Below are 15,430 nucleotides of genomic sequence, written 5' to 3'. Positions count from 1 at the left end.
GGGCATGGTACGGAAAGAGTTAATGTGCGTAATTCAGAAGACAATTATGTCTTGTGGCATAGCTGGTGGGATGTCTCAAAGTTCGAACTATCTCTCAAACTTTTTTAAAATTCAGTGTGAATGAGAAACAGGTGTTAAGCAGGCAGTAAACTTCCCTCTGGCATTAGGTCCTGTTCTAAACTGCGGGACTTAACGTTTACTTAAACGTGTTTCAAATGGGCTGCTCTCGTTGGCAAGAGAGCAATCGCTGCTTTCACGAGAGAACAAGTTAATAATGACCCTGAGATCTGAGAGGCAAATTTCCTGCTTTGAGTGCTCTCCTATGGCTGCACTATGGCCTGAGTTTTATGAGAGAGTCCCTTAACACCTTAACTCTTTCCTTACTGGGCCTATTGAAATCGATCAATTTGATAGACAGTTTTTCTACATGTTGTGAAACATTTTTGTTGGAATACGTGTGCTAGAAATGCAAAGCCCCATCTGAAATGACCGCTGAACTTTAACTGTTGGTCAGCCTTGAAACTTTTTGACACATTGGCAAGTCTGGAAAAATAAAGCTTTGACTGGAGGTATTGTTGAAATTAGCCTCCAGTGCTCCTAGCACTTCTCAATAAAACGACGAAAAAGTTTCGCTTTGGTCGACTGGGCAACAGGTTTTAAAGGACAGCAGCAGTGAAGACACGGGAGCTTCTCTCGGGTTGTCTAATTTTGCGATCCGACGTCTAGGCAGTTGTAACGATGTCTCAAACAGCGGTAGATTCTAATTAGTGCATGTTATTTTGGTAATTGTCTTCGACTGATGTCAAGTGCAACATTATTTTTCCCATCGTGGTTTGGTTTTATCCATCAGCACTTCAACAGCATATGTACAAATTGTTACGAGCAATCCTTCCTGTCGTTTGGGGTTTTCACTCGCAGGAGAGCACACATTCAATTTCGGACCGACCTTCGACCGAAGATTGACTATATTGTGCAACACTCCACATTACTGCACAGCACTGCACAGGAACTGAACGAAGCATGTGCAGGCTTCACCGCCAGTTGAACGCGCAGTAGACTAGCTTGCTTGCACAGGAAAGCTGGTTGAATGCAATAACCAAGTATGAGGAAGCTTCTTCATGCTCTCTGACCTTACAATCAGTTGATTCGCGAGCCTCATCATAGCAACCTGAGCAGTGGCCTGGCAGTAGAGCATCCACCTCGTATGCGGGAGGTACCGAGTTTAAATCCCGGTGCTGCCAGGAACCCACCGCTTTTTTCTAATGGGTAGAGATGTTCCCTGACTTGGTGCTTGGCTCTTGTGGAGATGGGTTTGCACAAAGCTTACCCTACGAGCGACGGTCAGGAAAGGGCACGACGCTCCTCCACTCCGCAACGCACAAAGGCGCTACGGCAGGGTTCGTCAACTCTCCGACACGGTGCAGAGAAGGCTCTGGAGTCAGATCGCCAACAAACACGGGTTTATTCACCCAAGATGCAGCACAGTGCGACAGTCACGGCGCTTACGGGCCAAGGCTCGCTGCAAGATAACCGGGTAGCGGTCCGCCAAGCACGAGAAGTCGCGAGAACAAAGGTCTCGTGCAACCACCTCGGTGCGGGCCTGTGAGCATCTCCCGCGGCGAGGAAGCGCTCAGCGTACGAGAGCTCGGGCTTAGAGGGTGCCCGGGGGCCGCCGCGCGGGAGGCCAATCAGGGCGAGTCCCGGTGACGTGTTCTCGCGGGGCAAGTTCAATCCCGGGGGAGAGAAGCAGATTTGCGCGGGAAAGTAGATCCGGCTCGCCGGCCATGTCCGCCATGTTGCCGTCACGGCTGCGGTTCCCGGAGATCGAGCTAATCGCCACACGCGAGCTGGGGGATGAGGCGTGGGAAGGCACCTCGATCCCCACACTCTCGAGGGGATTCGCATCTCGAAAGAGGGCCCAATAGAGATTTCAGGAGTTGTCTCTGAGCGCCTCTTGTCCAACCACAGACGGCCTTGTTGAAGAGCATCCGCCGTGGCTGTGGGAGGCAAATGCTACAGCTCGGTACCTACCGATAAAATAGGTACCAGCGCGCTCCCGGCCTGGTGCTTGGCCATTATGGGACTTCAACGCTTGGAAAGGGATCTTTGTCCTTAACCCGAAGGCGTCTCCACCTCAATAGGTGCTTGGGGCTCCACATGGGAAATGGAGCGGCCCAAACATCACTTTGTTTCCTGTCCTCATGAGGATTTCGATGGGAATTGAGGCCACAGGCTCCTTTTCCATGCGTATCACCCCTGAAGGAAGCCGAACGCCAGGCCGGGGTACGCTTGTGCCCATTTGAACCTGTGGGTGCCCGGCGGCGGTGGGAATCGAACCCACAACCTATTTGTTTGCCTAATCTATATGAAAACTAGAACTAGAAACAGAAAACTATGTGTTTGCCTAATCTGCCTTGTTGCTAATCTGATCTTGCATTTCGCCTAAACCTACGCTTTTTTTTGTTCCTGGATACCATATTCTTTTGTTCTTGCTGCAATATGACTTTTTTTTTTTATGCCACTCCCTTCTGTAGCGCCCCCTGGGCCTTGAATGTATTGAAATAAATAAATAAAGAATGCTGTAAAAAATAACCAGGTGCCTCCTCCAATCATATAAATAATGTCGCAGTTTCGCCCGAAAGGCAAAGCGTCGATTGCGTATAGCAAATTAGTAGACAGCTATACGAAGTAAGGATAATAGTTTTATCGGCCGTATAAACTCGTAAGCATAGGCATAGGCATACTAACTAAATTAACAAGCATGGTGTCACGTGCGCACAAACAAACATGATCGCACCTTATTCAACGACTGCAGAAACTCGCTGTCAAAATCCTCTAGTGAGTAGGCGTGGCAGCAGCAGCGAGCGAACTTACCTTCGTCCCGCCGCTTGCATCAACGCGAACTAAGCCGTGAAAACACAGCACAGGAAGTACTGTGTAAATACAGCCGCCTAGGTGGGAGGCGGGGAGAGCGTGTTCCCCTGCCTCCCACCCTCCCTCCGGAGCATTGCGCGCAACTGGAAGACGGCGCACTACCTTCCCGCTTTCCGCCCCTTGCGTGCGCAAGATTGAGCCGCGATCGCCGACTTGCCTTCGCACGCTTTCACTCTCACTGTTGCTTACCCACAAAGCAAAGTGCATGTCAGCCAACTGGCTTTGGCAACGCACACGAAAACTTGTGCTCTTTCCATTGTTGCTATGTGTATCAGTGATGCTTGCTTATTTTTGTGTATTACGTTACTCACCATCTGCCATGTTTGATTTTGTGCAACTGCTCTTGGGCCCAGCTTTGTCAGTGTGGCATCTTTTCTCCATTGGGCAAACCTTCGTCGTGGTAATCGTGTCTTTTTGCAGGTGTCGCACTTCATGGGCAGCCGGTCCAAGAAGCAGGTGATGAACCGCTACAACCGGTCCCTGCACCCCGGCCTGCAGCGTGGGCGATGGACAGCACAGGAAGATGTCATGCTGCTCATTGGCGTGAAACTCTATAAAGATTGCAGCTGGACAAAGGCAAGTTGCGGTGTGTTGCCTGGGTTGTATTGCAGCTTGGTATGCACGCTTTCAGTCGCATAGCCATGCTATGCTCAATAATGTTTTCCAGGTGGCTCCACGTGAAGTTCTCTGTGTTTGTCCTGCCAGAGATGCATAAAGAATGATTTCAGAGGCCCCAAGCACGTTTTTAAAAGTATTCAACTGTACACTGCTTTGAATTATACCAACAATTTGTGAATTGGACCTTTCCAAAAGTCGCTTGAACAATGTAATGATTTCAGGTAAGCTGTAAACTAATTAAAGTATTGTATTTGTATTCTTTGGACTAAATAGATATCCATTTTTGGTGCACAGCTCAGAAGTTGTACAATTTTGTCCCGGAATTTTATTCCTTTTTACCACTTCTAGGAAACATTAGTAAAATTTTGAGGGCATAAATCAAAATTCTGTTTTTAGGCTTCCAGCGATTGGTATGACACAGCGTTGTCAACAACGTATGTCGTTCAAATTGGATCGGTAGTTGCTTGTCGAGAGCGTTTCTGCATTTGACATGTATTTGAATGGCGTTGTAAAGCTAGACGTATGAGTTTGCTTTGCCAGTGACTTACCAGTGTGGCCTTGCCTGCAGGTGGCAAGCATGCTGCCTGGCCGCACAGGTGGCCAGTGCAGGGATCGCTACAAGGATAATTTTGAACAACAAATTGTCTCGGGGCCCTACACTCCGGACGAGGACTACAGCCTGTTGGAGCTGGTGCAGAAGCACGGAGTTGGCCATTGGTCCAAGGTGAGCGTGCAAGGGAGCACAGCAGGAATGGGTGAACAGTCGCCTCTGACTTCACTTCGCCCCCATGTTCATTTCCTGCAATCAGCAATCTGTCTTCTGCTGCAACATGCCGCGGCACTATTTTGTTTTGATTGCAGAAAGTAAAACTGCCTACCCACATGAAAGCAGTGAACTCGGGTACAAGCTGCTGTGTCGAGCTTCTGCAGCTGTTGCTTATTATTTATTTATTTACCTATTTATTTATTTATTGATTAGTAATAGCTACATCGTCCGAAAGCATTGTTGTAGGAGGGTCCAAAGAAAGAAAAAAAAAAGAAAGAAAAGCAGGCACAAACATCGGCAACCAGGGTCAACCGCAATGAGAGCAATCTGTATGAAAACACTCTTGAAGAAAGAGGACAAGCACCAAAAAAAAAAGAGAGAAATACATCGACCTAATAGAATAGAACCAGGGCAAAGTGCTGTCAGAATGAACATGTGGCCTAACAAACAGACTCAATTGCACTAATGAAACAAGGCATCAAAAATAAATCCACGGGGAGCTCCTTCCAAGCACTAATAGTATGGGGAAAGAATGAGTACTCCAATCCAGGTCACATTTGTACTCGCTAAATTTTCTTGTGTGGTCACACCTTGCTGATGCATAACATGGTTGCTTAATACAGTCAAATCTCGGTAATTCGAACACGCCTAATTCGAACTGGCGGTTTATTCGAACTGACGTTGTGGTCCCGTCAAAGTTACGTGTATTTCAATGGCCGAAAACGCTCGGTAATTCGAACATAAAAGCATTTGCTACGGTTAATTCAAACATACGGGGACCGACAATGCTGTCAGCATGCGCGCCAAATGACGCGGCGGCACCTCCGATCGGCATTGCTCCGACACCGCCGTAGAGCAAAAGCTTAGGAGACCCCTTAATGCAGTGGCGGAGGCCCAGTCTGGCCAACGAAACTGCCCACGCAGGCAAACGCTCGCTTCCCGATAGCGCCAGAAAACGAAACTTCAGGGAGCGGGCTAATCTGCGCCGGGCCGGGGTTACCGGCAGCGGGCGTGCACGGAGACAGTCGAAGGTGAGGGAACTGTGAGGGAGTTGAGAGAGAGGGCGAGGGGAGCCACCGAAGCTGCGGAGTTGCCGAGGCCAAATCTGCTTCCCTGCCGCCCTCCTCCCTCACCTTCGACGGTCTCTGCACGCGCCCGCCCATCACGATGCCGGCGCCAGTTCGCTTCCAGAAGTTTCGTTTTCTGCTGTTATCGGGAACCTGAGCGTTGGCCGGCAGTGGGCGGTTGTGCTCACTATGCGCTTGCGTGCCTCAATATTTCACGACTCGCACCGTTCGTGCATCGTGCTATGGTGCTCGAATACTTCAAAAATACGTCCTTCCTTTAATTGGAACTTCTTTTACTTCGAACAAATTTTCGGGTCCTTCGCGTTCGAATTATCGAGATTCGACTGTATAACTATCTTTATCTATTCCTGTTTGCTTATTATTAATGCTGAAGAGAGACTTAAGCCTTTGTAATCTTCGACGAGACTGTAATTGCTCCCAGCCTAATTGGTATGTAATCTGCGAGCTTCTTATGGTGAATTCATAATTGCCAGTCACAAACCTCACAGCCTGTTTTTGTACTCTTTGTAATTTATCTTTCAATACAGCTGTAAAGGGGTCCCATGTAACACAAGCATATTCAAGAATCGGCCTAATGTTCGTTAAATACAAGATTTCCTTCAGGAGTTTCGGCGCATGTTTGAAATTTCTTCGGAAAAAGTGCAGCAACATAGAAGCCTTGACAGCAATTTTATCAATGTGACATCTCCACTCTAATGTGGAAGTGAATGTAATACCGAGGTATTTGACATGATCAGTCGCTTTTAAGGTATGAGAATTAGGGAATGAAAGAACTGCGTATAGTTTTTTTTTTATTGGTAAGTCTAACATTAAAACATTTCGCTACGTTTAGGTTCATGTGCCAGTCGTCGCACCAAGACAAAACTTTTTGGAGCTCGAACATTTATGCAGCAATTTCGTTAACACATTTCACCAGATAATACAGTACAGAGTCATCGGCCTAGAGTCTTACTGTAGATTTAAGACCATTTGGAAAATCATTGATGGAAATCAAAAGCAATAGGGGGCCCAGAACTGAGCTCTGTGGCACACCAGGTAGTACATCTGCGGTTGATGAGGCCAAACCATTTATAACTACCCACTGTTGGCGGTGGGCCAAATAGTCGTTCAACCATGCCAATAAATATTCTGGGATTCCCAGGAGGGATAACTTGCAAAGAAGGAGGTAATGAGACACCACATCAAAAGCGTTCTTAAAATCAAGAAAAACAGCATCTAGTTGCACACCCTTATCTAAGCATGAAGCAATGTCATGTACGAACTCGGTTAATTGCATTGTACAAGAAAGCCCTGCACAAAAACCATGTTGGGATGGATGAAAAAAAGTTATTATTTTGAACATTTTTGATAAGGCATGAATAGATGATGTGCTCAATTATTTTGCAACACACTGAGGTTAGTGATATTGATCTGTAATTACATACCCGTACTCGATCAGCATGCTTATGTATGGGCGGCGGGCGCAATATTGGCCATTTTCGAATCCTGAGGGAGCTTTCTTTGCCGCAATGATAGGCGATAGAGTATAACCAAAAACTGCAGCAATATGATCAGTGCAGCGTTTTAAAATGTGGTTCGATATGCCGTCGGGGCCATGAGCAGAATGCGGGTTAAGTTTACGCTGTGCTGTTATGCTGTTTGTATGCTGTATCGAAGTGGACACATATTCAAGTTTTTGTGCGCACACACACACACAGACAATTAATAAATTTCGACGTGTGCTCCTTTCGTTGCCCGAAGGATATCCGGGCGATATTCCGATTTCACCCATGTGTTGGTCAACATTTCGTGAGGGAGTGATGTTATGATGCCAGTAATTCTTCACCGTAATGCTGCAATGTCATTCACTGGTGTTTGGTAAACCTGGTCCTTGACATAACCCCAAAGGAAGAAATCCAGTAGTGTTATGTCCGGCTGGTCACGGAGGCCAGTTGATGGTATCAGCACGCCCGATCCATCTTTCCAGAAATGTATTCAAATGGGCACGAACATCTAACCCCCAATGAGGTGGTACACCATCTCGTTGGAAAATCCGGAATGTCCTGAATCTGTGGCACAACAAATAACTGCAACATGTCAGGATAGGTATTGGCTGTGACTGTCGTTCCGCTGAAGGATAAAGGTCCTATGATTTTATTGTGCATAAGACCGTACCACACGTTCAGCTTAGGGCTGTCGCTGACGGTCTCAAACACATCGTGGGGATTCTCGGACACCCAGATCCTAGCATTGTGTCAGTTGACAACACGGTTCAGGTGAAATGTGGCCTCATTTGAGAAAAGGACACGTTTCAGATAGTCATGATCTTCCTCAATCTCAGCCAGCATGGCAGCTGCAAAGTCATAAGGAGCACTGTAACCCCTTGGTTGGAGAAACTGCACGATCTGGCCTTTGTATGCACGCAAAAGAAGTTGTTTATGTAGGATGCGGTGCACTGATTTCTTCGGAATCTGCAACTCGCGTGAGGCTCTGCGGACTTGACTTCTTGGGACTTCTCGTGAAGACGTCTCTCGCTATCTGTATTGTCTGCGCACTAAGTCTAGGCTTGCCTGTTCTAGGCAGATCACAGATGCTCCCTGTTGCCTTAACCCTTTGAGGGTCGAATTGTTTGCCAAATGCAAGCCTCCAGGGTCGATTTTTTTTTATTGCTAATTTAAATTCTTCGAAAGAACTTATTTCGAAAAAAAATGGTCATAATTTTTTTAGAGTGACTGTAAAGTGACAAAAAAATCGTTTGTGTTGTAAAATGCACAATGTTTTTTCATGAAGAAGAAGGTAAGCGCACTGAAAAATGGTTGTGTGCACGTCCGGAAACCGTAACAAGTGAGAAGCCTTCGTCTTATCGCCAACAAGGTGCTATTGAGCTTTTGTGGTCTCCAAAAAAAGGAAATGCAAAAATAGCACCATCGTTTGTGTATATACGCGCCTGCTCGGGAACAGGTGTAATCGCGCCGCGGTGAGCGATAAGCGATCGAGTAACAATCGGTCACTCTTTTAGAGATTTGAAACCAGATAGCCATCAGTTTAGCACATGCAACAAGCAGGAGCTGCTGCAGGTGCAAACCAAAACTTGCCGCCGCTGCACAAGCGATTGCCGACGCGCCGTTGCCATTAAAAAAAAAAAGGAAAGGTATTGGTTCAAGTAAAAAATTCCACGTGTTCCCGTCGAGTGGCAGCACATGCCAAGCGAAAGAAATGATTGCAAGAGGCACGGACTTGCCGCCGCGAAGTTGAGTACACTTGGTTACTGCAATATTAGCTGTTTTTGTCAGTTCGAGCTCTGTACCACCAGTTGGCAGCACCATACAGGCTGCTCGCGTTTACGGTTCCGCCCCAGCGCCCGCCCTGCCCACGTTTACCCCATTACCGGACAAGCTAAACCTCTCTATTAAGTGGCTCACAAGGCTGCCTTTATAGACTTCACATTTATGATCATCCGTGACCACGTGTGCTCCGAAAAGCCCAGAGGTTAAAAACGAACTGCTTAGTTGTTCTGAATGTGTTCTTTGTGCTTTTAATAATGCATGCTTTATAATGTCAGTGTAATGACAGAAACATTCTAATGTTGTGAAGACAGTGTGAAAATTGTTTGATATTAACGGCGAGAAGGTTGTACATTATTCGCAAACCATTCGATAAATATTTGGTATTAGTTTTGCTTCTGGCACTATTTGATTCGTATTCAATTTGGTCTTAAAAGAGAGAGATTAAAGCAAAGGTAAGACAGGCAGTTTAATTTGTCTCAAGCAGTGTTATTTACACACCCTTACTGGTGGCCACCATTCTTGGCTTCATTGCTTCTCTACAGAATGTGTGTCTCCTTCACAGGTGGTACAGGAGATGCCCTGGCGGACAGCCAGCTCGGCACTGACGCGTTACCGACGGCTGACTGAGATCCTCGGCACCAAACAGCCAACCGTGGCTGATCTGGAGAAGCACTCCCTGCAGGCACCTGCAGCTTCCGTGAATGAAGCGCGGCGCGCCCGCCTCACGGGCCTTGACAAGCGCCTGGACCTGTACCGGCGCATCTGCCGCCAGCTCACCAACAAGAAACTGAAAGAAGCCGCCCTGCTGCTGGTCAAGGTAGCCACAGCACTCTTGACCATTGCCACAAGTAGACTGACCAAGATGAAGCATGCTTGCAACTGTCTGAAAGGAGCTGTTTGTGATCACCTACTGATCAAATATGGCTCACAGCATCCTCAGGGTCTTAAAATGCAAGTCAGAAACCACACATGGTACAGTTTATTTCCTCAGCTTCAGTTGCTGTCATCACAGTGCTGCTGCCACTGCTGCTGAAGCCACTGGTCGTAAGAAGTACAAAGGCAGAAGTGCTCGCAGTGCAAAGAATTCCGTAATGACCTGTCTGCGGAGCGATTGGCGCTCATTTTGTGCCGAAAACAACAAAATGAGGCACTTGCTTGCGCGGCATCAAGCACGACGGGCTATGCAGCGCATGTGACACGAGACACTGCATTGGTTTCTACACCGAAAAGTACAAAAATTGTATAGTAGATAGACCCAAATTGTTCGAACATTCACTACTATTCAATTCGGTGATATTCGAGTATTCACACACCCCTGCAAAACCCTGTTTGAGTGCTTAGTGCATGCACAGTGGAATTCTGAGATGTAGTATCGTGTGGGGCTGTATTAGATGTTTCAACTAATGGGCCAGATTGAAATGCGTTGGGCTAACACAGTTGAACCTCAACATAACAAACATGTATAGAATGAAAGATCAGATGTAGCAAAGTAGTATATCTAAAATGTTTCTTCCAATGTCAGCATGTAACAACATGTGCAACAATATGCTTATAACAAAGGTATATAAATGTTGACTGCAACTTCACTATAACAAGATTAGACTTTAGTTTAACAGTAATTTCCAGTGAAGGAACAGATGCACACCAAGAGTGGGATCGTTCATTAGGAACAGGTATTCTGTTCTAGGGGATTCAGAGCGTGGGAAAAAGGTCCTTGTCCCAGTCAAAAAGACCAATCGACTCCAATTGGGAAATTTACAATTGGTACCAGTTGCAAAAATTTCCAATCTTAAATTAGTACTTAACTGGACCAATTGAACCAACTGGAACGTGACCATTTGGTTTTTGTTGGAGTGACCAATTGTACCCAATGGGTGCCAATTGATTTGAAACCAATTGGTCGGAATGGCCAATTGCACCAGAGCAATACCAATACACATATATACTCCACAAAGCAAACCTAAATAATTTTCCAGCTGTCAGAAACAGGTTTGCTATAGTATTATACTGCATGCATATATAGCTATAACTCATTCCAGTTTCCTTGAATGGGTTCATAAACTGAAAGTATGATTTCCAAGTTGGTTACGTTCTAGCTAGTTTATTCCTATTGGTAGTCCAATTAGACTCAGTTGGGAATGTAAACTGGGCCTAGCTGGTTCAAACTGGCTAGTCAAATTGACTCAATTGGTTTCATCCCTGACTCAATCCTAACCAATTGCAGGTAAAGATTTCCCAATGGGCCCAGTTAATTCCAATTGGCAAGTCCAATCGGCCTTAATTGGTTTCACTTTAACTCAATCGTAACCAGTTGGAACTAGGGATATTCCAGTCGGTTCCAATTGGGTGCAGTTCATTTCATTTGGCAACTCCAATTGGTTTCTCCTCTGATCCAATCATAACCGGTTGGAAGTAAGCATTTTCCAATTGGTTCCTATTGGTCCCAGTTGATTCCTATTGGAAAAGCTAATTGGAGTCAATTGTTTTTTTTTTTACTGAAGTGGCAACATTTGCAAATGCTAGTGTATGCTCATGTAGTTTGTGAGACAGCAGTGCGCTCTTGACAGGGTCGAGACGAGAGCCTGGATCGGGAGACGTGCCTGAAGCTGTACCAGAAGATGCTGCAGCAGCACCAGACAGGCCGCACACTGAGCAACTCGCAGGTGCAGGGCCATGCACTGAACAAGGCCATTGCTCAGTACGCACAGCCTCTGCATCGACCCATGCTGCCCATCATGGCTGCCTACGAGCACCAGGAGTTGCAAGCTGTGACCAATGGTATGCATATGCCTTATCTACTTGTGTAATGAGCCCACTCCCCACTTTGTTACTGTTACGTTGTTACTGGAAGGGCAGCTGCTCTCTGCGTCCGAACAAAGTCTGCCAAAACTGTCTCCACTTCGTGGTGACGGCCTTTCTTTGGTCCGATAAATGCCATCCTTGTTGCGGTACACGCAATAAGCTTCTGTCGTTGTCCCCTCCAACGACAGACGTTTTTCTCATCGGCGCCAAATTCCTGCCCGGCTTGAAGGTTCGACGATGCCCCTGCGGCTATCACAACTTTTCGCATGAAAGCAACACTATAGTGGCATCTCCTGCTTGAGATCGCGATAACACTACGCCGCACATTGATACGACACAGGTCAAAATGGCGACCGCTTGTGTACGGTTGGCTACTGGCACGGCCAGTAGCGGCTGCGATACTGACTTTTCTAGATGGCGCTAGCTGTGCACCGTATTTAGCAGTTTCAATGAAAAACTGGCGTGTCTTTTAAAATCCTCGAATCTAAGCCGACCCTAGAGTTTGGAATATGATTATCTGAAAACTATCGGCGTAGATTCAAATAAATACGGTAGTTCTCGTGGACATTGAGTGCGCTTTCAGCCAACGCACGCAGGTGGCATACTGCTCTTCGACTGTCACATCAGTTGTTTTGTCAGCTATTATGCCGCATAACGGGCTACAAACTACATCTCTAACGATTTCCCACTTTATTGTGTGGGCCATTATCTCGCTTAACTCGTTCTGTACATCACTGCTTGTCCATTTGTCCTTCTTTGACATCCATTTCCTCAATGCTGGAACATCCCCTGACCTTTCATCAAGCGAATCGAGTAGATTGTCAATGTATTTAGTGTGCCCAATCAGCGCTTGGCCCATGCGACATAGGTGGTGGACGGAGCTTACAATGACACGTAGTGTTGTCCTGGCTTCCTCCTGCTGCTTGCTACACTGCTGTGTTAGGAGCTGTGTTACATGGATACCCCTCCGCCTTGGCACTGCAAGTGGAACTGTCTTTTTTTATGCCATCGGAACCTGTTTATAGCTTTTTTTCAGTTATTAAAACCATTCTTAACACGCAATTGCATCACGCCAGTCATGATGCGATTGGCGTGAATAGGCACATTCCTTCACAGAGAACACGGTGTGCATATATGTATAGTATGCGTTTGCAGTCGCAGAAGAGTGGGAATAAAATAAAAGAAGGAAGATAATTGTCATGACATTGCATTTCTTTACGGTAATTGAGGTTGCTCGTTGTGGTGGAGGTTTGATTAAGTAGACAGTCGCATCGACACCGTAGCCTAGTGTTACATACTCTCTCAAGCAAATGGATACTTTCATTCTACACATCTACTGTAGTTATTTGCACACGTTGTCGGTAGTGCATGCCAGATTCGGGCCTTAAGACTCTTTGCATGCCAGTATTATACTGTCACGTAGTAGTGACGCTGAAGAAAACAGTCGTAAAACTGTGTACGACGAAACTGGTTGTTTATTGGGCGAACCTGTGCCCACAAAAGCAAGGTACACTCAAAGCACAACGATAGCGGCGAACACAGTCGGCGATCGTCGAAAATCTGATCAGCGGCGAAACGCGTCGGCTTTTATACCTGAGTCATCGAAGGTTCCAGATTAATCCCTGATGCCCGCGTGTCTTCCAGAAAGTTCTAGACAATTCGCGTCGCTCATACAATCAGATTACATGGGCGTCGGTGACCACAGACGACGGATAGAAGCATCGATAACGTCCGAGAAGCTTCCAATGCAGGCGCGTCCTGCGCCGAGCGATAACGTTTAACATTTGTCAGCCAATGTTGAAAGCGGCCACCAGTGAAAGATAAACATGTGTACGTGTCAATACCCTCCCCTTAAAAAGCATCGTCCCGATGCTACAAACAAACACAAAAGCGAAAACAAAACCATGCGTAATAAACAAAATAACAAAAAACAATAACAAAATAACAAAGTACCTAAGTTTGTCAGCGGGCGTAGAAAGGCTTAAGACGCACCACGTGGATGACTTCAGGTCGTGCCTGGCGCCGCTGTGATTGCGAAATGCCGTCTGGCACGACCTCATAGTCCAGTGCGCCAATACGTCGGGTGATCTTATATGGTCCGAAATAGCGACGTAACAGCTTCTCGCTAAGTCCTCGTCGGCGTATCGGAGTCCAGACCCAAACACGGTCACCGGGCTGGTACTCGACGTAGCGTCGTCGAAGGTTGTAGTGTCGGCTGTCGGTCCTCTGCTGGTTCTTGATGCGCAGTCGGGCGAGCTGTCGACCTTCTTCGGCACGCTGCAAATAAGTGGCAACGTCGAGATTTTCTTCGTCAGCGACGTCTGGTAGCATGGCGTCAAGCGTCGTTGCCGGGTTCCTTCCGTAGACCAAGTTGAACGGCGCCATGTGCGTCGTTTCTTGCACGGCCGTGTTGTATGCGAAGGTCACGTACGGAAGGATGGCATCCCACGTCTTGTGTTCGACGTCGACGTACATTGCCAGCATGTCGGCGATGGTCTTATTTAGGCGCTCGGTGAGGCCATTCGTCTGCGGGTGGTAGGCGGTGGTGCGGCGATGGCTTGTCTGGCTGTACCGCAGGATGGCTTGAGTTAGTTCTGCCGTAAATAAAGGCCGTGCCTCTGTCGGTGATGAGGACTTCTGGGGCACCGTGACGCAGGAGGATGTTCTCAACGAAGAATCGGGCTACCTCGGCGGCACTGCCTTTGGGCAAGGCTTTTGTTTCGGCGTAGCGGGTTAGGTAGTCCGTAGCGACGACGATCCATTTATTTCCGGACGTCGACGTCGGAAAAGGCCCCAGTAAGTCCATCCCGATCTGCTGGAACGGTCGGCGAGGTGGCTCGATTGGCTGTAGAAGTCCGGCTGGCCTTGTCGGCGGTGTTTTGCGTCGCTGACAGTCTCGGCATGTCCTTACGTAATGGGCGACGTCGGCAGAGAGGCGAGGCCAGTAGTATTTTTCTTGTATCCTCGCGAGAGTGCGTGAAAAACCGAGATGTCCAGCCGTTGGGTCGTCATGGAGAGCTTGCAGAACCTCTGGACGCAATGCTGAGGGTACCACGAGGAGGTAGTTGGCTCGGAGAGGCGAGAAGTTCTTCTTTAGGAGAATGTCGTTTTGCAAGAAAAACGACGCCAATCCTCGCCTGAACACCTTCGGCACAATGACGGTCTTGCCTTCCAGGTAGTCTACAAGGCTCCTTAGTTCCGGGTCGGCTCGCTGTTGTTCGGCGAATTCGTCGGCACTGATTGGTCCCAAGAAAGTGTCGTCATCCTGGTCGTCCTGTGGCGGCGGTTCGACGGGGGCGCGAGACAAGCAGTCGGCGTCAGAGTGCTTTCGCCCGGACTTGTAAACGACGGTGATGTCGAATTCTTGAAGTCTCAGACTCCATCGTGCGAGGCGACCTGAAGGATCCTTCAAGTTAGCTAGCCAACACAAGGCGTGGTGGTCGCTCACAACTTTAAAGGGCCTGCCATAGAGGTAGGGACGAAACTTTGATATAGCCCAGATGATGGCGAGGCACTCCTTTTCTGTTGTGGAATAATTTGCTTCCGCCTTCGATAGCGACCGGCTAGCGTAACTTACAACCCTTTCTAGTCCATCAGTCCTCTGCACAAGCACGGCGCCGAGTCCTACGCTGCTTGCGTCGGTGTGGACTTCGGTATCGGCGTTTTCGTCGAAATGCGCAAGTACTGGCGGCGATTGCAGGCGTCGCTTCAGTTCTTCAAATGCTTCGAGTTGCGGCGTCTCCCACTTGAACTCGACGTCGGCCTTCGTGAGATACGTCAGTGGCTCTGCGATCCGTGAAAAATCCTTGACGAAGCGCCTGTAATAGGCGCACAGTCCAAGAAATCTACGCACTGCCTTCTTGTCAGCGGGCAGAGGAAAGTTGGAGATGGCCGCAGTTTTCTGAGGGTCGGGGCGCACTCCAGACTTGTTGATGACGTGGCCCAAAAACAAGAGC

The 15,430-nt window shown here is 47.7% G+C and overlaps 1 protein-coding gene across 2 annotated transcripts in view; it reads left to right on the top strand.

The window, feature by feature from the left end:
* The window catches only part of LOC119453416 (snRNA-activating protein complex subunit 4), a 73,604-nt gene that overhangs the window by 46,368 nt on the left and 11,806 nt on the right, over positions 1-15,430 (top strand). For both annotated transcript variants that reach the window (XM_049668110.1, XM_037715443.2), the window contains 4 exons: positions 3,355-3,510; positions 4,121-4,276; positions 9,235-9,489; positions 11,240-11,450. In XM_049668110.1, the coding sequence (XP_049524067.1) occupies positions 3,355-3,510; positions 4,121-4,276; positions 9,235-9,489; positions 11,240-11,450 (778 nt within the window). The remainder of the gene's footprint in view (positions 1-3,354; positions 3,511-4,120; positions 4,277-9,234; positions 9,490-11,239; positions 11,451-15,430) is intronic.

Source organism: Dermacentor silvarum, chromosome 5 (assembly GCF_013339745.2).
Source record: "Dermacentor silvarum isolate Dsil-2018 chromosome 5, BIME_Dsil_1.4, whole genome shotgun sequence".
NCBI classification, from domain to species: domain Eukaryota; kingdom Metazoa; phylum Arthropoda; class Arachnida; order Ixodida; family Ixodidae; genus Dermacentor; species Dermacentor silvarum.
Note: the sequence above shows the minus strand (reverse complement) of the source record. Positions and strands in the feature narration are given on the sequence as shown.